A 24,194-nucleotide genomic window follows, 5' to 3' on the forward strand; every position below is an offset into this window, starting at 1 on the left:
AAAAACTAAAAGCTGCAATGATGGGTGAGTGTGGGGTTCGTGACTTTAAACATATTGGAATGAAATGGAGTAAAAATAAAAATAATATAATTTTTTAAAACTTCACTCTCTGTTATTATTTTCCACACCACTGTTTATATGTATGAGCATACGAGTACATATGTTTATAATTTTGTTCAAAGAAGCTGGGCGGTGTATTTGTGTGTGTTCGTGCGTGATAATAAATAAACAGCAATGCAATTTAGAGGGCCAACACATACTGAATACAGATTAATTTGCATGCCAAATTAGACCTAATGGTTTTCAAATAACTGAGCGTATGAATGGAGTATGAAAACTACATGAGCAGGTGGCCTTAATATGCGAAGGTATCTAATAATGGCTAGGAAAAAGCAATTCCAAAGGTGTAACTCAAGAAAATAATTTCGTATTATTTTATTCGAAATAATTTAATTAGCGAAATAGAGTGGATGGACCGCATTGTATTAGAAAAATGTATGTTAAATAGAATATGGGATAAATATAGGAGTCTCTAAAAATAAATAAATAAATAATTGAGGCGTACACTTCTGTTGGGTGCTTGACCGAGCTCTTACTTTTATTTGTGGTGTGCGTCTAGATGTCGTTCTAGAAATTGGAGGGATGAGGAGCTTTTTCATCGGAAAAATAGGCTCGGGACGTGGAACAATAACAAGAAAGCTTGCTGCCGCTCGGAGTCGGTTCAAAACTGTTGGACCCTCCATTTGATCGAACAACATCAAGACGCGCGCCACAAATAGGAGAAGGAAGCTCGGCAAAACACACAAAAAGGGTGTAAGCGCCAATTATATAGTATATAATATATATATAAGCGATTTAAAAAATTTAATGCTAAAAAGGATTCAGAAGAGAAACTTTCTTTGGCAACCGGGATACGAAATCCAGGCTAATTTTAATTGATTTTTTCTGTAATCGTCTTTTATTTCCACGCTATTTATTATCTGTATTAAAGAAGAATGTTTCAATATAATTTCCTCATCATTATTGGTAGAAATCGACTTTTGTGAAATTGACTCTTTCTTGTACAAATTTGGAATTACTGTGATAAACTCTTGCGCACACAGTGACCGATCACGTAAGGCTGTCTAACTCATAGCGAATGGAAGTCTGAGTTGATTTTAATGGAAAGAGAAGGAAGTATTTCCGTAGAATTTTTTTTTGTGTGATGCCAGGGACCAACATCACCAAGCTTCTAAAAAAACCATTTCCGTTTGGAACCGGCTTAAAACTGTAGATCCCTTCATTTGTGGAACAACATCAAGACGCATGCCACAAATTGGGGAAGGAACTCGGCTAAATACCTAGTAAAAGGTGTAAGCGTCAATTGAGTATTTATATATATTAAATAAGTATAATTACGGTTGACTGATGAGGATAAAATTTGGCTCAGCGGGTGTGTGAGTAAGAAAAATTTTCTCATTTGAAGCTATGGTATTCCACAGAACCAAACATACACTGTTAAGAGCAAATGTGGATCGGAATACATGAGTCAACTTGTTAAGGAGTAATTTCGAACAATTTTTAGTTCAAAACGTTAGCAATTCAAGGAAATATTAGGGGAAGAGAATATCTCCTGAAATGATCTAAAAGACACGAGACATGTGCAGAATTTTCAGCAATGGAACAAAATTTTATTAAAAACTTATTATGCGTGCCACTATAGTCGGCACTAGGTGGCAAAACTAAATGCCGGTGCATAGCGCTAGTGGTAGTACTACCTAAAAAAGGCGACTAATTGATATATTTTCGAATAAGTCCGAAATTGCACCATAAATATAAGTTTTCAGAATTTTTCAACCATCGAGCACTTCGTCCTCAGAGCGCCTAAGTTTTTCAAAAATATTTCTTTTTAAGTGCGCGGATGCATTCCGAATGTTGACTGTCATACAGAGAAGCTACTTTGGACTAAAGCAACATTTATCGGTGGTACAAAATGTTCTCAGAAGGCCGAGAAGATGTGAACGATGAAAAGAGTGCCGGACGCTGCCAATGCCGAGCACTTCAACAACAGACGAAAAAATTTTTGATGTGAAGAAAATGGTACTGGCCAATCGTCAAATCACCGTTCGAGAAGTTGCTGAGGACCTAGATATGTCCATTGCCTCTTGCCATTCGATTTTTTTCAATGATTTGGGCATGAGACGGGTGGCCACAAAATTCGTACCAAAACTGCTCAATTTCGACCAAAAGCAGCATCGCATGAACATTGCTAATGAGATGTTGGACTCTGTCTGCGACGACCCAAATTCGCTCCAGAGGGTCTTAACTTGTGACCAATCGTGGGTTTATGGTTATGGCGTGAAAACCAAAGCTCAATCATCTCAATGGAAGCTGTCGCACGAACCAAGACCGAAAAAAGCGCCTCAATTTTGGTCAAATGTAAAAGTGTTGCGTACCGTTTTCTTCGATTGCAGGGGCGTTGTGCATTATGAGTTCTCGCATTTATATATTTTTTGTATGCATTTGGTATTTGTAATATAGTTAATTTCTTAGCATAAGCCACATGAAACAAGTTTCTAACTTTATAATAAATTCAGAAAAATTCGTGAAACTCTCATGAAAATTTTCCACTTTTCAATCGTAATGTTAAGAAAACGTTTGGGTAAGCAGTTTACAGCCCATGTAATTTTAGTATAATAAAGTGAAGGTCTAAAGTGTCTCAGAAATTACATTGATTTTATAAATTCGCTTTTCCTTACATTATTAAACTTTTCCGCCAAATAAAAATTAAGATTTTATTTAAAAAAAATTCAGTATTTCAGTAAACTTTTAGTCTATGAATTGGATACAAATCTTACTGTACTTACTTCTTTAGTGCAAGCAGTAAGGAATTCTAAATCTAAAATGTTCTCCTCTTAAACTTAGAATTAGCATTTACATTGAATATTCGAACAAACCGTTAAAGTTAAATTTTAGCATAACTCAATTTAATTATTATGCTATTATATTTTATTGTTATTTTTATTCTTAATTCTAATTAATTTTTTTCTGATTTTAGTGTAAAGGCAAAGAGATAATATTAATTTATTACGTTTAAAAGCTGCGATTTATCTTCCATTATACCTTATGCTCAAATATGAACGAGACGTTATCAATAAAACGGTCCGCGGATGACATATGGCAAAAATACATTTTTTGTTTTTTGGTAGGACTGTTATAAGCTTACATGGCAAATTTCAGCGTGATATGTCCCATAGTTTGTTTTCTGTGCTACTGTAAACAAGTCCAGCTCGAGTGTGTTCTTCGAATTCTCTTTTATGACTTCAATTGTCTCAAAATGTTTTCCACGGAGCGGCAACTTGAGCTTGGGAAACAGGAAAAAATCACATGGAGCCATATCAGGCGAATACGGTGCTTGCGGAACAATATTAATATTATTTTTGTTCAAATAATCGCGAACAAGACGTGATGTGTGAGCTGATGCATTATCGTGATGCAAGAACCATGACTTGTTGTCTCACAATTCCTTCCTTTTAAGACGAATGTTCTCGCACAATCGCTTTAAAACGTCTAAATAATATTCAGCGTTAACCGATCGGCCTTGCGGAAGGAACTCCGAGTGCACCACACCTTCGTAATCGAAAAAAACAGTCAGCATAACCTTAATTTTTGAGCGACTTTGGCGTGGTTTTTTGGGTTGATGTGCGGCCCTCTTTGAACGATTTGTACCACTGGAAAACACGGGCACGCGATAGATCAGAGTCCCCATAGGTTGCCTGCAACATTTTTAAGGCGTCTGAAGCCGAAATTTTGTTGGAATAACAAAATTTCAAACAAATTCTTTGAATTTCCATCGTTAAATCTAAGAACACATTCGAGCTTGACTTATTTACAGTAGCACAGAAAACAAACTATGTAACATATCACGCTGAAATTTGCCATGTAAGCTTATAACAGTCCTGCCAAAAAGCAAAAAATGTATTTTTGTCATATGTCATCCGCGGACCGTTTTATTGATAACGTCTCGTTCATATTTGAGTAGAAGCTATTTATTCTTATTTTTGCAATCATGCCTTTTGTGTAATAGTATTTCTTTTTACTTTGTTATTATTGCATTTTTTTGCTTTCATAAAACTTGTGTAGTAAAATTGCCAATTTGAACAGAAATGTGGAAATATCTTCAATAATTACGTATTCCATTTTTGTTTTTTTTTTGTAGCATACATCCCGGAGCGTGGACATCACTTTAAATGGAAATAAAATGCAAAGCCATCAGTAAAGAGCACAAAAGCAGCATAATAAAATCTGTAATAAAAAACACTGCGTATCTACTTCTTTGTAAAGCAAAATAAATGAAATAAGAATAACAAACTAAGCGAAGAGCTGGGAAAAACCAAAACTTCAAGATTAGCACATCCAAACCGCTCATTATATGCCACATGATTATCATGATTATCAACACCTCGTCAATATACCCAATTGAGCTTTGTTTTTCTTTTCTCCATCCTGTTTTTTTAAGGGCGCTCTATTGTGTCAAAGAAAAATAAAAAATAAAATAATTAATGCCTGCATATTTCTGAGTCAGTGTGCAGTATATGCTAAGCAGATGTGTTTACGCACACACACACATACACCGACATTAATGTGCTTACTTAAAAATGCAAAAAAATATATGTATACAAAATAAACTAAAAACATGCAACACAAAAACTACAACATTTCGTCAGATCAGCACATGCACCACCCTCAGTATTGACAGCAAAAAATAGCAGATGACAAAAAGTGTACCATGAAAACCGATTGGACAGTTTTAAGCAAAAAAAAAAATAAATAAATGTAAAAAAATTCAGTAATTCAGTGCAAAAAACGGTACTAGCAGTGAGACTTGTGGCATTGCCATAACCTAAATGTAAATAAGCTACGTATTTAGCTACTTTGTGCGGCACCATCACCGTCACCAGCAGCATCAATATCATCAAAAAGCAAAAACAAAACACAACAATTTTCAATACTTTTAAGCACTGCAACGGAAAAGCATGACAGTAAACGTGCACGTGTGTTAGTTAGATTGTGTGCGCGTGTGATTATGTGCAAATGCGGTGCACGTGAAATAAAGAGTGTAGCAGGGCAGTGAACGAGCATTCAAAATGCTTAACGGATTAAAAGTTCTTATGTTTTTATGGATGGCGCACGTGGCGAGCAACTGGATGCATTTCACCGGCGTTCAAGCACAGCCGTCATCATTAACCGAGAAAATTCCATTAGGTGAGTCGAACAATTGAACAATGCGCTTTTGCAAACTCTTTTATACCCCCACGCAATTGTGCACAAGGGTGTTAAAATTTCGTTCACATAACGAGTATATGCAACAGAACAAAAAAATCCAGATCGAGATAAATATACAAATGTTACTCTCTGAGTAGGCGAAATCGATAAGCTCGCCCAACTCCATTACAATGTTACATTTTAAATTTAAAAAAAAAAAAATGCTGGCATTTCTATTATGAACAAAGCAAATATTCTAAAATTTAGAAAAAGCGATGAACCAAAATCAAAAAAATAAATAAATATGAAGGCTAAACGAATTGTGGAGCTTGGGTGATACCACATCCAAATTGGATAAATGTGTCTATGTCGTAGCTCCCAAGCTCATTTCGAGTCACGCCGACTACATTTTTAAGAATGCAATGCTTTTGAGTTTTCTTGGTTTCAGAAATTAACAACCAGCAAAACTGGAATTTTTCTAAAATGTGTGCGATATAAAGTTTGGCACGGATCGAATTTAGCACTTCCTTACTAGTTTTTTCCAATTTTTACACATTTTGCGAAAATGAGTGAGCTGGTATTTAGTGTAATACAATGATCGGGGTGATAAGTTGAGGTAATGTATACATAGTAATGTCAGTGCGGTTATCCTCATTTGTGTTCAAATTATCTGTTTTCTAGCTCACGTACCCTTGTCCGAAGCAGCAAAGGTCTGCAATGCTTAGCAGAAAAATACTGGGGTTGTAGCCCAAGAAAAATAAATACATTGTGATAATTAGACCAATGTAGGCATGAAGGACCGCCTTTTCAACAGTGCGTGCTTCACTGACTAAGCTTCAGCGCTTAGTATGTGTGGGCGCACCTGCCCTACGGCTGCAATGGAGGTGATAATCGATTTGACACCGCTTTGCATAGTTATTCAGCAACTAGCTCAGCGTACCCTGTTGAACATTACTAGGGAAGGTTTTGATAAAACAAAAGTGATGCCATCCAAGAAAATGGAATCGCTGAACCTACATCTCCTACTTGCTCAGCTACCCAGGGACGAAATCACTAAAGTCCTGAAATTTGAGAGGAAGTTCCGTATTGAACTGAACCACAAGGTAAACTGCATTTGAAAGTAAGCTCCAAGAACTCCGTAGTACAATGGTCTACTGACTGAGTGCTTGGACTTTTCCAACCCCCACAGATCTGCATCTAAACTCCAAGAATGTACCTTGCACTTGTATACAGATGGCTCGAAGGCACCAGAAGACATAGGCGCTGGAATGCACAACCCCAACAGAAAGCTGTTTCAGCTGATGAATATTTTTGCTATCATCTTCCAAGCGGAGATGTATGCCATTTGTCTATGTGCAGAGATCGACATAGACATAAACCCCTGGAATGAGCGTCAATAGGCCGCACTGAAGACTTTGTCATCCTTGTTATTACTAAGTGTATTTTGAGTGTATCGAGCAATTAAGCTTGTTAGGAATACATATTCGCTTCCGGCTCATATGAGTTTCAAAAGGTACAGTAGTATAACTGGGAACGAAGAAGCGGATGCTGTGGCTAGAGAGGCTGCGGTCTCGTTATTACTCAAACCAGAGCTCTTTTTTGTTATATGACAAGATTCCATCAGGTAGAAGCTTAGAAGTGATGACCTACGGCTAAGAGATGTGAGCTGGCACTATGTAATGTGCCTAGGCCAGGTTTAGTATTTAAGTAAAAATAAATGAATAATTAGCGTGTAAACTTCTGTTAGGTGTTTGACCAAGCTCCGCCTGCTATTTGTGGCGTGCGTCTTGATGTTGTTCTAAAAATGGATAGGCTAAATCCGTAATAATGGTATAATCGAAGAAGATTCAGACAACTAATAACCTTTCCTAAAGATAAACTGACGACACAAGTCTCTGCAGATTGCATATTCACTTGGGTTTATCCACTGACTCCTGTCATTTCTGTGATCAATCTCCGGAGACTACAGCGCACTTCCTTCTCGAAATTGACGTAATACTACAGACAAGGTTTCCACATCGTGACCAGATGCGGCAGGAAGAAAAGCAAATATGTATGCTCAGTCCAACCCAGTTCTATCTTAGGTTTATTAAGGGAATGGCGTACTGGGATGAGTAGAGGGTACAAAAAATACGAGGTTGAAGTGTAAGCTCCATTTTTAGTCATTCATCAGTCTTCTTTTTTTAACTCTCGTTTGTGTGTAGTTCCATGTATGACAATCAGCCTTATTGTCTCATAGCCGCGTACATAAGGACCTAACTGCTAACAAATACTCTGCCCGAAGCAATCCCACAATTCTTCACTGAGCTAATTAGCTCAGTGGCTTCCCATGCTCATACGGTTGTGGGAAATATTATATTTCTATACGTATACGTCGATGGATTAGTTTTTCCTTCTGCATGGTTTTCATTTAAATAGCGATCGCTTGTTCGCTTATGAAGCAATAAATAGGACTGTTTTCTAAAGCGACCGATCCCCAGCAAGCAATGACAAGCCTTCGAGTGTATTTCTGTCATTAAAAAGTTTCCTTCTAAATATTTCAGGTTCAAGACATCTTCGACTATTATACTTATGATAGCCATTGCCCCCTACTCAGTATCGTTAAGGCATAGTGTTAATTTAAGTTTTCGTTAGGTCTAAGGTTTCTCAGCCACTTTTGCCTTTTATGCTTCGCTGGATAAACGCTATCTAAACTTTGGGTTCCTTTCACAATAGCAGTTTATTCTCAGCCTCAATTTCTGGTATTAGTTTAATTTCTGTTATATAAATATTGGTGTAAGGTATGCTCTCGAGGCTTTCAGGTTATACTCACTCATAAGGCATTTTATTAGTGTAGTTCTATAAACAGATAATATTATTTATCTTCTCTCCTGGGCTGTTCTTTAATGGTGAGGTCCAAGCACAAGAAAAGCTCGGGTTCTATTTCCGCCGCTTTCATGCCCCCTCTAGCCAATCTAGCTTCCTCGCTCCGGTAATGTATTTATTACCCAGACTCCACCGGAGCTGAAGCTGTGATAGCACGCCCTATTTAAGTACAATATTCCTATGAACTCTAGAGTTCATTAGATCTTACCTAAAGAGATTATAAAATATATAGTTTATTAATATCGGGTGTTCTCTTAAGAGCTTGAAAAATTGCAAAATTGCAGTTTGTACTAAACCTTAAACGACGTAACTTTATTAAACAGAAATATCTATGCAGCCAAGAAAACACCCGCTGTATTGGTTAAAGTAGTTCCCTTTGTAAATAGGTTGACATCACAGAAATACGCTTGGAAAAAATCGAGGAGCACATTCCGGCCCAGATTTCATACAGTGTAATTTGTTCTTAGATAAATTTCTCTTAAAGGCGGAGTTAAGCTGTATAACAAAAGAAATGAAATTTGCATTGGGGGTTATTATAAAATGGCTATTTGTGCACTGGAACCTGAAAAGATATATTGTGCAGCCATCCAGCCTGCCCAAACAGTTTTGGGCTATTAATAAATCCTAAAACTGATGTGGGCTTATTTTCTACCAGGAGGTTTGAATCTACAACCCCGCTTACCAGCTAATTTAGTCTGCGTTGTGCTAATGCTGGACAGTCGCACTGAATATGTTCTGTTGAAGAATCATTTGTATATATTTTCTGCTAAGGTTGCGGGTTACCCATACCTTTATACGTTCTAGATCAATGAGCCTTTTCGCTGTCTGCATTCCCCTTTTAGGCACATAAAAAGGTCCTTTTAAAACTGTTGTTTACCCCGCTGATAGGTTCAAGACTTCTGAAGAGAGCGTTTGCAGCCTTTTTCGCTGCAGTATCCGCAGTTTCATTCCATTCGTGCCACTCATGTCCCGATATCCACAGAGTAACAACGTTTTCTGATGCTAGAGTATCGAGAATTTTAAAACATTCCCAGACCAACCTTTATGGGAATGAAAAGCTATCTAGCGATTTTAGAGCTGCTTGACTGTCAGAGAGAATGTTGATATTGGCATCAAGCGTGCCTCCGCAAAGACATTTTCTGGCACATAGCTCTATGGCGTGAACCTCTGTCCGAAAATTGGAAGTCGTTTTTCACATTACGATAGCCTTCTTGAAATGTGGTCTGAAAATTCCAGTCCCGGCATTACCGTCTTCCAATTTGGTCTCATTAGTAAACCACTTGTATGCGTCCTGTTTTAAATATGTTTCATTATTTCTATATGCTGAGCGATCACTAATGATCACCTTGAAATTCTTGATTTTCTATTCATGTTGTCACAGACGGTCAGGCACGGAGAGTAAAGGATTGAAATCATATGAAATAGATTAGGAATCCTTAGAACTGCACTAGCTGCCAAGTTTTTGGTTACAACGTGGAGTGAAATGAGTTCTGTGGCCATTCCTAAAGCCGTTATGGGTCAAATTTTCATTGCTCCCGTTACGCTCAGACAGGCTATTCTGTTGTCCTTCTTAAGTGTCATGTAGATCTTAATTTGATCTACTTTTGGCCACCATACCAAAGAGACGTAGGTGATCATTGGCACTATTATTGTCTTATAAGACTATGTCATCATCTTTGGCCACAGAGTCAATGTTTTTCGTAAAACCTTTGTCATATGTATTGATACGATAAATGATTTTTCCACCAATCTTGCGTAATGTCGAGAGGTAGTTGCATGGTCTATACTAGAGTCAAACTTGCCTCTAATCATAATAACTAGTTCATCACCAAAGCCCTGAACTTAGTATCCGAGATCACCCAGAGTTTGTAAAAGCTCGTCAATGACCAATAGCCAAAAGAAAGATGATTAAACACCTTTCTTGGGGCATCCTTTGGTTGATCTATGACATAATCTGACTTCCGTTATTAAGTTCCCCAGTATGTTAACTTCAAGATTAAGTTTTTGAGAGTTAGTAAGCCTTCCGCTCAGAACCCCAATATTTTGCCCCAAGTGGAATTGATATAACGACCAATCAGTCTTCCTGGTATTTCTAATCTGAAAGATATCTTCAACTTCCCCATTAGATCGAATAGAATATACCGATGATCCGATAGGGACACTTCATCTTCATCTAATATAAAAAACGCAAATTTAATATTATTAGAATTCTATTTTGGCGCGTATATAAATTTGTCTCTCAACGTACACAACTCAAAACATTGGGGTTTGGTTAGTGCTTCTCACACACTTCATAGGATAGTACCCGCATCTGAGGTTAAAATCTATAATACCTACCTGGGCTGGGAGCGGCATTCGAAATACCCTGTCATGCATTACTTTTCGTAATGTTAACCTTAACTCTGGCTTTTATACCTTTTCCATCCTGTTGTAATTAAAAGTAGCAATGTCACAAATTTATTTTTGTGATTCTATGAAAACTTCTTATATAAAATACATTTGAATTTTTCTTAACATTGTGATTTAGATGAAATAAAATTAAAACTAATATAAGTAAATTCTTCTGAATGCGTAGTAACCTGAAGCAACCTGAATATTTGAAATTCTTCACATGTATACTCTTGAAATATCTGAAAAAAATCCGTACGATTGTGTAGGTAACATTTAAAAATAGGACAGCACAAGCGCTGACTCACTTTTGTAGCACAAATGCCACATCCGCCACTCATTCTTCTGCAGGCGAAAATTCTCACAAAAGTGTCCGCCTGTGAGGGTTTCTCTGCAAGCTCTGTTATTTTAATACCTGCACCTACAAATGTACATTTATACAGATGCGTAAATAGATAAAGTGAAAGTACATTGACACAACCATGTACATACTTATGCTTGTAGAGTGGCGGGAGAAATAATAGCAACGGGATGCAATATGCGAAGTTCAGACTATTTACAATATTTGTTTACATGTTTTATAAAATAGTGTTGCTATTATTTACAGTACTACGAGTATTCATTCTACAGCTTAGGTTAGGTTAGGTTAGCCAGGCTGCTTGTCTATGATAAAATACTTGGTGGGTCCTAAGGCCTATTGTGATACCTGCATTTGATTTCCATCCCCTAACTAAGTTGCTTAAACCACTCAGATCTTTTTAAGAAGATATTAGTTAAAAAAGTTTTTTCTAATAACGGTCGTCCCTCTGCAGTGGCAAACCTCCGAGGGTATGTCATGAAAAAGTCTCTCATAAAAAATATCTGCCGTTCGGAGTTGGCTTAAAGCTGTAGGCCTCTCAATTAGTGGAACAACATAAAGACGCAATCCACAAATAGAAGGAGGAGCTCGGCCAAACACCTAAGAGAAGTGTACGCGCCAATTATTTATTTTTATTTATTAACTGGTGCCTCCAGTATGACATTTTGAAAATATCCCAGGCCTTCAAGGAAATAATCGCCAACATATTTGGCGCAGTTTCTTTGAAATGCCAGCAATACACAGAAGGTGTTGTATCAATTTCTTCTTACTTTTCACAACTAGTGCAGAAGTCATTGTGAGACCCGTCCTGGCGCATTGAGGACGCTGGTTGTTTATCTGTTGAATCCAAGTAGACATTTTGTCTTTTTAAGATTCAGTGTTGTCGGCGAGAGTGCCAACTTAAAGTTTATAACTTTTTAACATATATAAATTTTCGTCAAAATTACAAACTCGCTTGCCTGAATTTTAAGAAAAATTCCAGATATGTAGCCCTTTAGCTCATCCAAATTCGGTGTAATAATGTACAGACTTAGAGTGGCACGAGATTCGCGTTGATTTTTGAGAACGTCCTTTGTGGGCAATAACTTCCTTTCGCATTTATTTGACCGCCACTGTTAATACGCTTATGCCACAATGCAAGCAATCACACCTGCATACGTCAGTTGGTGTTTGTGCGAACGCTTTGTTACTTTAACTGAACCGAATATAAGGATACTCCTCATTCCCTACCCATTATGCAGCATTTTTGTGCTTTACCATTACTTATACATACATACAATTGTACGTATGCGCATGTGAAAACATTGCTTTTGTTTGCCAACACGTCTGCAACAAATTTTTATGCTCCACCACAACGATGCTCGTTAGAAAAATAGCAGCGCCAATAGCAGCAACCAACATCCATGTCATTAAATTCCTCTAGCGATTGTGCCTTTTAGCTGCAGTAGCAACCAGTAGTACTAACCAGTTGTTAGTCGTTGGCTGGTGAAAGGCTTTCCCATAACAATTGCAGCATTAACACTTCTTTATGCAAACGACATTAGCTGCAAAATACATAGTCGCTCTAGGAGACGCGTAAAAAAAATCGTTAAAAAGCTGACACTAGGTCGCTGTTGAGTCGGTGGGTTGGTTGCCTGTACCTGTGCCGCTGTCAGCCACACCAGCTTTTACAGCTCGCTCACCTGTCGTTTGTGTCGCATTGTCAGATGTGGTTTTGTTGGTTTCGTTACCAGTGCTGCCACTTAATTCACAAACGGCGGTAGTTGCGCTTTAGTGCTTAGTGCACTCTAAATATTTGTATGCGCGAAAGGCGAGTGTGTGTGCCCGGGTGTGTGTTTGTCTCTGTGCCTGAAGGAAATTTGGGTCGTAAAATCAACACAAAAGCGCATTTTAGTACTTTTCCCGTTGTGCCATTTATTTTTATAGAAAATACTTTACAAACTATGTGGAGGAAGAGACATTTTCGACAAGCATGTTTGCTTTGACTCTAGAAGCGGTGGCAAAACACACATACAAATGCATTTTATATATATTAACTCAACCTCATTTTACATGCAAATATTTAAATATTTTTAGCATACAATGGGATATACGATTCAAGACGAATGGCAACGGAAATTGCAATATGCGAAAGCTCAAAACCGTAAAAATAAATGCTGAAATTGTGCCATCTCATATTCCTTCTTTATAAAGCACTTGGTCGAGTGGCTCGACCGCTGGCAAAGATTTCCATCGGAATGTGTCCAATTAAGATCCGCACCACTAATGAGAGATACAACTTTGTTCAAGTTCAGATCACCTTAGAAACTCTGCAATTCAAAGTTTTCGCCCAGCATTCACTGACTTGATCTCGCGTCAAGACCAAATCGAAGCAACCAGCAGAGCCCAGCCCACTCGTTGAGAACGCAAAATCCACTTAAAGAGTGTAGTGCCTTAACAACTTATCAGCGTGCAGTCCTAATATCGTCTAGCATCCGTAACAGTGATAATTCGAAGTATTCTGTGATGATCGAAAGCGATTGAAATATTCACCATCACTCACTCTGTCAGTGAGCTTAAGGCCTTGATTGCTGCTCGGCTATCAAAGTATAGGTTATTTTTCCGGTAGATGGTTGTAGTCTACGATATTTCGTAAAGTCTCGATCAAACAATTTAAAATTTATGCTCGTTGACAAGGTGATATTTCACACTAAACTAATTATTTTGCTATTTTTGGTTTATTCCACTCAGTTGTGAGTTACAGGGGGTTAACAATGGATGTCAACAAAGATAAAATTCGGTACATTTTACACATTTTGTTTTTTAATAAAGGCGAAAATGCAAGCCAGGCCGCTGAAATTGTGAATAGTGTTTATGGTTGCCATATCGTAACAGCGTGCATTTTATTTTTGTTGATTCCGTTCAGGCATTTTTGATGTTAAACAAAAGGAATACAGAAAGGGAATAAAAGTTAACCGATATTTTAGTAGTTGCAGCATAGCCCAGGATCTTAAAGTCGACCATAAAACAATTTTAAGCCACTTGCTCAAAAATTTTGAATTTATTTTTCCCCAAACTAATAAATCGTTCCGTTTAATTCTTATATTAATATCTTCTTAGAATATTCGCCAAAGCATCTGTATATCTAAAGTGTGTCTAAAAATTCGTGACAATAGCAAACAGCAAGCAAATACGCATCACGCGCAACTCTATTATTACGAAAAATATATTATCTTTGGGATAGACTAAATTTATTTTTTTTTCATCTACTGCAAAAATAACTACAGTTTTTGAAATTCCCACTCGGGAGCAAACCTCTACCTGCACATACCAAATGCTGGCCATTCAAAAATATGGTTTTCGATATTCAATCCTCCATGATTGCCATTATGCTTTATTTACTGCCATGGAAAAAGCAAGACGGACTGAAACTGTTTCTTAAATGACCGTATCAACTATCATTGGAATATCTGCAATAATACATTAAAATTTTTCCACAAAAGACAAACACGTTTTAATTTTTATATATTAATTAAAAATATTATTGCAATCGAGATGTGGATACTACTTTACTGTTATAAATACAGTTCTAAATAGTTCCCATTCAACCTCGGTCGCCGTAACGAATGGCTTTGCACGTAACTACCATTCAAGTGAGCCTGCGTTCGAAATTCATGGTGGGTAATTTTGGTCCTAAATAATATGAATTTCTTAACTATTTGATCTTCCATAATCTATGTATTGAAAATAATTTCTCTTTCTGAATTCCAAGCCACTTAAATTGAAAAATTAAAAAAAAAATCCATTTTCTAAATCTAAAATCCTAAATAGCTTATAACAATACAACTTAAATAACTAAAATGTGATTCCTTATTACAGCAATATTCTTGTTACTCCTGGCGTCAAACAAGAATCATAAATTTTTCGATAGGATGATTAATTTTTTGCCTTATTGCATAAATACATAACTCGAAAAAGCAAAAAACGGACAAAAACAGCCAATGAAAAACCAACAGAAGTCGTTGAATAATAATCGTTATTGAATAACGTATAATAATAATTTAATAAATGTGCATGCTTGTTATCAGGCAGCGATGATTAGTTGCAAAGTCGATTTTTTCCCTTAATTTCAATTTAAATTTTTGTATGGTTTGTACTTCTGGATTGAATTTTCACTGTACACTAATTAAATTTTTCTTTAATAAAATACGAATGGTGTTTGTAAAAGAAAGGAATTGTTTTTTTTTTGGTAAATACCTAAACATAGTAGAAAAAGTCTGCGTTCACCTGTGCAAATATTCTTTGCATTAGAAAAAGTTCAAAACAATAAATATTTCAGAAAATTTTTTTAATGAGTTTTATTTAGTTCACTTAAACGTAACTATCACATATATTTCGCTACCAATAACAAAATCAAATTTAAAATGAGATCACATAAAATTAAAAAGGCCATTCAAACTAAACGGAAAAAGTTTGCGTTCACTTCAATAATAATAAAATAAAAGGCTTAAGATCATAGAAATGTTTTAAAATTAATAGCTAGTTGGGTATCCACGCCTTTTTATGACTTCTAGAAGGCGTCTTTTCATTGATCCAACTAGTTTGGCTGTTATTTCTGGACTTATGGCTTCCCATTCCTCTTTAAGCGCGTTCTTAAGGATTTCCTTGCTAGTTATTGTACGCTCTCGTATTTTTGTTTTTCTAGAACGTCCCTTAAGTGCTCAATGGGGTTAAGGTCAGGTGATTGTGGGGGTGTGCGAAGTTGTTTTGGAACATTATACAACAACCACAACCTAACAATCTCTGCTGTGTGTTTCGGGTCGTTGTCCTGTTGGAAAACAAATCTTTCACCGAGTCCCAGTTTGATTGCACTTTCTCTCAAATTCGTTTTTAAAATATCGAGATAATCATGTCTGTTCATTATCGACTCAATAAACTGTATATTTCTAACGCCCGAACTAGCCATACACCCCCATATCATGGCACCTCCTCCCCCATGCTTTACCGTAGGTACCAGATTTTGCTTTCCAAGTGCCGTTCCGTTTTTCCTCCAAATAATTTTACGACCTTTTATCCCGAAAATGCAAAACTTGCTCTCATCTGAAAATATCACACTATTCCAAAACTCAGGTGGCTTGTTTACGTATTCCTTGGCGAAAGCCATCCGCTTAAGTCGATTTACTCGCGATATGAAGGGTTTTTTTCGGGCCACTCTGCCGTGAAATTCGATTCTTTTTAGAATTTTTCTTACTGTATCTGGATGTACTTTCTTTTGGTATTTTACTTCTATGTCTTTTGAAATTTGGCTTGCTGTTAATCGTGGATTAGACGTCACAAGAATAGTTATGTTGCGTTCTTCTCTTTCCATCAATTTTTTTGGACGCCCGGAACGAGGCTTAGACTCCAAACAATTCGTTTGCTTGAAGTTGTTTATCACTCTTTGGACCGAGGAGTATTGCCTCCCAACAATTTTCGCGATTTCCCGATAGCTCTTACTATTTTGCCACAAACTTACAATGATTTTTTTTTTCACCAATATCTATTTCTTTTCGCCTTTGGTCCATAGTAACAAAAAATTTATTTCTAATATCAATTTTTCCCTTTTTAGATTTGTTCTTAACCGCGTCAACTACATGAACGATTTAAAATTAAATTTAACATAATTGCCATGCAAATAATCGTCACTATTCGAAATGAACGCACACTTTTTCTGCTCAGCCTATTAAAGTAACTATACTACAATCCCGTTATCTGAACACGACGCAGCTCAAACTCCAAAAAATTTTGTTCATACCCTCTACGAATAATTTTCTTTGAAATAAGTGAAAAGAAATAACTGAGAGTTTTAAGATAAACACGTTAAATTATTTTAATACTTTATAACAGTGGGTGAACGCAGACTTTTTCTACCATGTGTATGTATCTAATATGAATTTCATTATTACTTCGCTTGCACGGTTTTTTGGGAAAATATTTAGAGTTTGTTCATTTTAAAGGGTTTTTACCATATGTCAGATTATTTTTTTAAATGATTTTTTTCGTGCAGGCTTTCTACCATGCAAAAGGATAGTTTGGTTTATATATAATTGGTGCTTACAACCTTCTTGGATGTTTGGGCGAGCTCCACCTACTATTGGGGTGGGCGTTTTCCACAAATGGAGGAACTTACAGTTTTATGTCGCCTCCGAACGACAAATGGTTGTTTGGGCAGAGATGGTTTTTCATGGCAGAAATACGCTCGGCGCCATTAGAAAAAACTGTTTCTATGTGTGGTGTTTTATGCCTGATAGTTTGAACCTGTTCATTTCCGAATTGTGGCCATGCACCAATCCATTCGGCTACGGCGGTTGTCCATTTATTATGAGACTAAATTTGAAAAACATAAAATCAATAAAATCTTTAAATTCTATTTGGAGAAAAATATTTACGTTTTTTCTTGGCTGGGCTGTGCAAAAATATAGTTGGACAAAAGTTTCGACTGCAAATCTTGGTCATTCCAAAACGAATGTCATACAAAGCGGACATCAAAGAGGAATAGCTCAAACACAACGTTTCAAACTTAGTTTTTCAAAATTCTACTGATGAAAAAACGCTAGAATCTTGTGTTTGTGATAATTTAAAGAGAAGTCTTGGGAAGTCAAAAAATCACTAAGTGCAAATCACATCAAACATGGGACTCAGCGGGGAAGGCCAAAAGTGCACCGAGAGTTTATGCGTGACTATGAATTGGCAAGCCCGAGACGCACAACCACTAAATTACAGAAAAAGATTTTTCTTATAGCTGTCGCCCCTCGGCAAGCAATGACAAGCCTTCGAGGGTATTGTTCCCACAGTGAAACTCAAACTCCGTATATAATTATTTACTGTTGTGTTTTTCAGCGTAACACCGTAACCTAATCCCTATACTTTTCAGAATATTAGATGAATTAAAATTTGTTTTTTATTAATAATTCGGTGGAGACATTTTTGTGTGGTGCTATTGCCCTGGTAATCTATTGCCTATTGTTAGCTTTGTGTTTGTTGTTGCTATTGCGCGCGCAATATACATACAAACATATGTACAGGGTTGGCCATATTAAACTGACCCATTGAGTAACCCTATAACTTTTTACTGTAATTTCAGATCAGCTAATGACATACCGCGTTGGAAGCGTCAGTCGAAGGAGATTTATACCATGAAACAGTACACCCCAATAGAACGCGCTGAAATTGTGCAGCTGTACATTCAAAATTCCTTCTCGATTGTAAAAACGCAACGTGCGTGGAGAAAAAAAAATAAAGTGAAAAGTGCGCCGTCAAAGAACGCAATCAAGCAAATGCACAAAAGATTTTTGTCTTCCGGCACTGTCGCTAATACCCGACGTCCAAATAAAAAGCGGCCAAGACGATCTAACGAAAATATCGCGGCCGTACGAGCCAGTATCGAGTCATCGCCGCGAACGTCAGGTAATCGTCGTTCTGCTCAGTTGGACATCCCTCGGACCACTCTACGACGTATCATTCGTTTGGATTTGGGGATATTCCCGTACAAAATACAACTAAATCAACAACTGTTGCCGGCCGATAAGCCTCGTCGCTTGGAATATGCCAATTTTGTCGTCCGAATGGCCCAAACTGATGAGGATTTTTGGCATCAAATCATTATGAGTGATGAGGCCCATTTCTCCTTGAACGGAACCGTAAATAAGCAAAATTGCCGTTTCTACGCCACTGAAAACCCTCAAATTATTGAAGAGATACCTCTCCACGACCAAAAAGTTACAGCCTGGTGTGGCATTTGCGCTGATATGGTCATTGGGCCGTTCTTCTTTGAAAATGGTCAACACCAACCATTGACCGTCAATCAAGAGCGTTATCGGGCCATGATAACCGATTTTGTGATGCCGATTGTTCGTGAAAATGGTATGGAGCACTTCTGGTTTCAGCAAGATGGCGCACCACCACACACAGCACGAGCCACCGTCAACTTATTGAAGACTTTGTTCCCTGGCCGTTTGATATCAAAAAGCGTCGATTTTGACTGGCCGCCACGATCACCGGATTTGAAGCCACCGGACTTTTTTCTTTGAGGCTATTTGAAATCTAAGGTTTACGTCAACAAGCCAAAGACACTAGGCGCACTTAAGGCCAATATCCGACGGGAAATAGCCGCCATATCGGCCGAGACGCTGGCCAAAACTATGGAAAACGCCGAAAAACGGGCACATTACGCTATACGAGCTAAGGGCGACCACTTGCGCGATATCATATTCAAAAAGTGATGTAAACGAATTTCCTTGAACTAAATTAAATGTTTTTCACAATGAAACACAAAAAAATGTTTCTTTTTCCATATTTTTTTAATAATCACATGGGTCAGTTTAATATGGCCAACCCTGTATATAAAATTGTTATTTCTGTTCCAGTCGTTTATGGCAGCTTGATGTTTATGATCTGCTTACAGTTTAATAAAAATTAAATATGCTGGCTCAATTCTTGGTAATCCCAGTTATACTCATTGCCTACAAAACTTAATAAAGCGAATGTTTAGCTTGCAAGACGTTGTTGGTCAATAACATGGGTTAACTTACATTCCATATACACTTGCTAAGTGCTATGGCTTCCGACCATGATTCAGGGCAAGGATGGCCAAATCGAATGCATTTGGTATTCAGTAAAATGTATACATAAATAAATTAAGTATTATAAAAAACTAGTATCTAATATCCTAACATACTAAAATTTGAAGATATTAAGGAATCTAATGAATAAATTATTTAGTAAATTCAAAAAAATTAAGGATCTATTCATTTTTTGAAGTTCAAACAATATTATGGAAAATATAACCGTTTAGCTAAGCTTTTAGGTATTAACTACAATAAATTTGGAATTGTCATATGAATCCACTATAAAAATCCAACCAAAAGCTCTTTGGAGCTTCATAAAATCTAGAAAAATGTGCTCTAGCCTTCCAACGGCCTTATTTTTTAATCAGAAATGTGTGAATTCTGTCAATAAAGCGGCTACCCTCTTCACCAATTTTTTAAAATCAAATTTTATTCTTTTATCTATTAGTAATTTTCAATTTGAGTACAATGGAACTCGTTTGTTGGCTCCATTTTGTCAACTTTCCATGAAGTTGCCAAAGCTTTGACAAACTAAAAAACTGTTCACATATCCCCGATGTTATTTCGGCGATTCTGTCAAAAATTGCATTTCGTTTTTTTATTTGCTCCAGCTGACTCCAGCTGACTCCATTATCTCCATTAACTTTTTAGCCCCACCAGAAATAAGAATAATGTGAGTAGTTATGGACCTAAAGTTCTTTGAATTCACTGCAAAAGATAAGATATTATTGTAGTCAAATGCTTAATTTGTCCTTCACCACCTTCATCCCTGGTAGATCTACCGTTTTAAACTAGCCAGTTTCCTCAGCTAACCTTTCAATTTTTCAGAAAAGCTTTCAAGTCGATTTTTTATACACTGATTTCTTTAAGGCCTTTGACAGAATTCCGCATTCAATCCTTGTTACGAAATTAGCGTGCTTTGGCTTCACTCCATATTTCCTCGCTGCTTGGAGTCCTATCTCTTGAATCGTTGGCGTGTGGTTGTCGTTGACAATCATCAATCACATTTTTTTATCGTGCCATTCGGAGTTCTCCAAAGTAGTATTTTGGGTTCTTTGTAAATCGTCTTGTTTATCAATGACATGATTAAGCAAAGTTTTCAGTTCATGATGGTGATTTTAAGATCCATTCTAAGAAACTCATTCGTTACACAAAAGAATGTGATAAATTTCTTTCTTGATGTACGAGTACTAACAATCTACTGCTTTTAAATGTATCGAAATGCTACCACATTATTTTCATCAAAAACAAATGTTATTTTATCTCCAATTGTCTGAGATCGATCCGTGAATCTTTGAGCTTAGGAGTTATTTTTGACGAAAAATTTCAATTTTACTATGTAGCCCGTACAGGGTGAACGATATGAAGTGTTACCAACTTCACACTGCTTGTATCTGTAAAACAGCTCATGACATCAACGTCAAAATTGTTCTAATGACAGCTCAATATATTCTTTATAAGCCATCAAAAGCATTTGTGTCTCAGTTTTGTCGAATTTTTTTTCTGTGATGGAATTCAAACGTAATAGTGCGATTGCGTTATATTTGGCTGGAAAATCACAACCAGCCATTGTTCGTGAGCCCAGTCCCCTCACAGTGAAAAAAATGTTTGTGTATCGCACTATAAAACGTTACAATGATACTGGTAGTATTGCAAAACGCTATGGAGGTGGACCAAAAAAGGTGGTGGAGGTGGTTCGGAAAGTGAAGGCTCGACTTAAACGAAATCCACGTCGAAGTGGAAGAAAAATGGCCAAAGAACTGAAAATATCGCAAGACAGCATTCGACGCATATTGAAAAATGAGCTGAAGGTCAAGGCTTACAAGTTCCAAAAGGCACACGACCCCAGCAAAACAAAGTTCGGTGCGAAAGTGCAAAGGAGTTGTTGCGCTTGCACGAACGTGGCGAATTTCCTAACATTGTGTTTTCTGATGAGAAAGATTTCCTAATTGAGCAGTTCATAAACACTCAAAACGATCGTGTTTACTTGACCGGACGCTCATTCGAGAATCTGAACCCACGTATTGCCACTCGAATTTCCCATCGCAAGTAATGGTTTGGGCCACAGTGACCGCTGATGGACGCTCTCCAATCGTTTTTATCGAGCCTGGTGTCAAAGTGAATGCGACTTATTATCGTGAAAATGTTTTAGAAGCTGCTGTAGAGCCGTGAACACACAAACATTTCGGTCGTAGACCATGGACGTTCCAACGGGACTCGGCACCGTCTCATAAAGCTCGTGTGAACCAAGAATGGTTAAAAACTCATGTTCCACACTTCATTTCGTCCACACAATGGCTTTCGAATTCGCCAGAAGCAAGTGTGATGGACTATGACATTTGGTCCATTTTGGAGAGCAAGGTGAGGACAAAAAAGTGAAAAAAGTGATTATACGAGAATGGGCCAAAATACCTCAAGATCACATTCGTGCAGCATGCAACTCATTTTTTGACCGTTTCAAGGCTATAGTCAAGGCAAAAGGTGGTCATATCGAGCTAAAGTGAATATTTGTTAAAATTGTAATCATTTGTGGACAATTTTGTATTTGAAATCAATAAAAACTAATTTCACACAAAAAGGTTATGGTATTTTGAACTTCATATCGTTCACCCTGTATATATAATTGGCGCTTACACGCTTTTAGGATGCTTGGCTTTTGTTGATGTTTTTCCATAAATGAAGGGCCAATTTAAGACGACTCCAAACGGCAAATATTGTTTATGAGCGGATTTTTCGTGCCAGAAATATACTCAGAGGCTAACCATTGTCTGCCGAGAGGCGACCGCTATTAGAAAACACTTTTTATTCATAACTATTTTAAACTTTTTTTTCACGGAGATTCGAATCCACGTTCTCCGAATTCCGAATCGTAGTCACTCACTAACTCTTTATGTTAAATTATGTTAAATATATAAGAAAGTGTAGAGAGATTCTCAGAAACTTTTGAGAGTAACAGACTTACCAATCATCAATAAGGGTTTTAAGTATTATTAAGAACGAAAACATTATTTAAAATTCAATAAAATGGCAAGTCTTTGTTTGCCATGTCAGTTTGTTTTAATACATATTGGAAGAATTCTTCGAGATCATTTGGACGACAATCCTTTTGAGCAGAGCCATAAATGTGGTAAAAGTTGTGTCGCTTTTGGTTTGTGTTAACTCGGGGTTTATACTTTTTATATGCCTTTAGAGCATGGTCCTACTATGTGAAAGTGCTAGTCAATGTGGGTACCTATGTCCTTGATATACAAGGTGGCGCAAAATGAATCGCCCTATTGGAAAATGTTATACTTTTTGCATATGACGTCGGACGTCAATCATATTTGACCCTTGTGAACTAAACAGCATTAGATTACAAACCCTAAAGGGCTATACTTCACAAGGGAGAGAAATAATTGTGTCGATTTTTTTATCGATAATCGGTCGGTGGTATTGATGCAGCGTGAATGTCGATGTCGACTTCCCAATCTTTAAGGTGCTTAGCTGCTCGACTCAAAGAGACTGGAACCACACCAGTCCTTACAAGTTATATCCGCCACTGGAAGGGTCGTTCGGTCGAGAATATTGCGGCTGGGAAAGATTCATTCGGTCGAGAATATTGAACTCCAACCAGATGACAAGCCACGCAATTGGGCATTAATAAACGGGCCCTGCAGGAAATTTCAGTAAAAGACTTTCACAAGTTCCGATACAAAGAGCAAACAACATATTAGTTAATACCAGCTGACCGTAAGTCGGGTATGAATTATAATCAAGCCATTCTCAAACTTTGTGTCGAAAATCATCATGAGCGATGGGGCGTATTTCCACTTAAACGGTTACGTCTACAAGTAAATGGTCTTTTTTTGGGGCCCTGCAAATTCGAGTGATGCAAGATGAGCTGAATGTAATGGTTAGTGGTAAAATCAATGCATAGAGGAGTGATTGGGACGTATTTTTTTGAGGACGTTATCGGCAATATGGTCACTATTACTAGCGAATGGTACAGGCAATGATAAATGACTTCTTACTGCCGGAATTGGATGAGCGGAGCTTGGTGGACATGTAATTACAAAAAGACAGTGTAACCAAACACACAGTACGGGCCACAGTAGATACGGTGAAAAAAGCGTTCCTGGTCATCTAATCTCTAGTTTCAGTGATCTAGCAGGGCCAGCAAAATCGTCCGATTTAATCATCCCGGACTTTTCTTTTTGAGGCTACTGGACGTCACGGGCTTATACCGATAAGTCTCAGACAATTATAGTCCTTAAGGAGAATATTCGAAGGTTATCGCCGCAAATCTTACGGAAAGTCATGCAAATGCAAAAATAATGGGTACAAACGTATCAGCCACGGATATCATATTTTCCACTTAAAATAAAAAAATAAAATAATTTTGTTTTTTATTTAGTAAAAAAGTTATTCGAAAACAAAACTGGGTGCTTAATTATACGTCACCCCGCACTTAACCCCCGTATAAAAATATATTTATATCTAATGTCCTTTCAGATGTTTTCCCTGGCTAAAGTTATATGTTACGTGGGTCAGTACACTTTTCTTTGATATGTGTCACAACTCCACATTCATTTACTCGAATAGTTAAGCACAAGACTTATGAGTTTCTAGGCCAAAACTTAAGAATATTTAGATTCAATGCGACCGCCACAACTTTTAGACAACTAGAGCCAGCTTGCGTTCAGAGCTCTTTGTGGTGACACGCACACGCATATAAATGCATACAGTGGTACATACCTATGTGTGTTTGTATGTAT

At 37.2% G+C, this 24,194-nt stretch overlaps 1 protein-coding gene across 2 annotated transcripts in view; it reads left to right on the forward strand.

The window, feature by feature from the left end:
- Positions 1–4,862: 4,862 nt before the first annotated feature.
- Positions 4,863–24,194, forward strand: part of LOC129242423 (glutamate receptor 1) — a 219,166-nt gene continuing 199,834 nt past the window's right edge. For both annotated transcript variants that reach the window (XM_054879050.1, XM_054879051.1), the window contains exon 1: positions 4,863–5,244. In XM_054879050.1, the coding sequence (XP_054735025.1) occupies positions 5,127–5,244 (118 nt within the window). In that variant the 5' untranslated portion in view covers positions 4,863–5,126. The remainder of the gene's footprint in view (positions 5,245–24,194) is intronic.

The sequence above is a fragment of the Anastrepha obliqua genome, chromosome 3, assembly GCF_027943255.1.
Source record: "Anastrepha obliqua isolate idAnaObli1 chromosome 3, idAnaObli1_1.0, whole genome shotgun sequence".
Lineage (NCBI taxonomy): Eukaryota > Metazoa > Arthropoda > Insecta > Diptera > Tephritidae > Anastrepha > Anastrepha obliqua.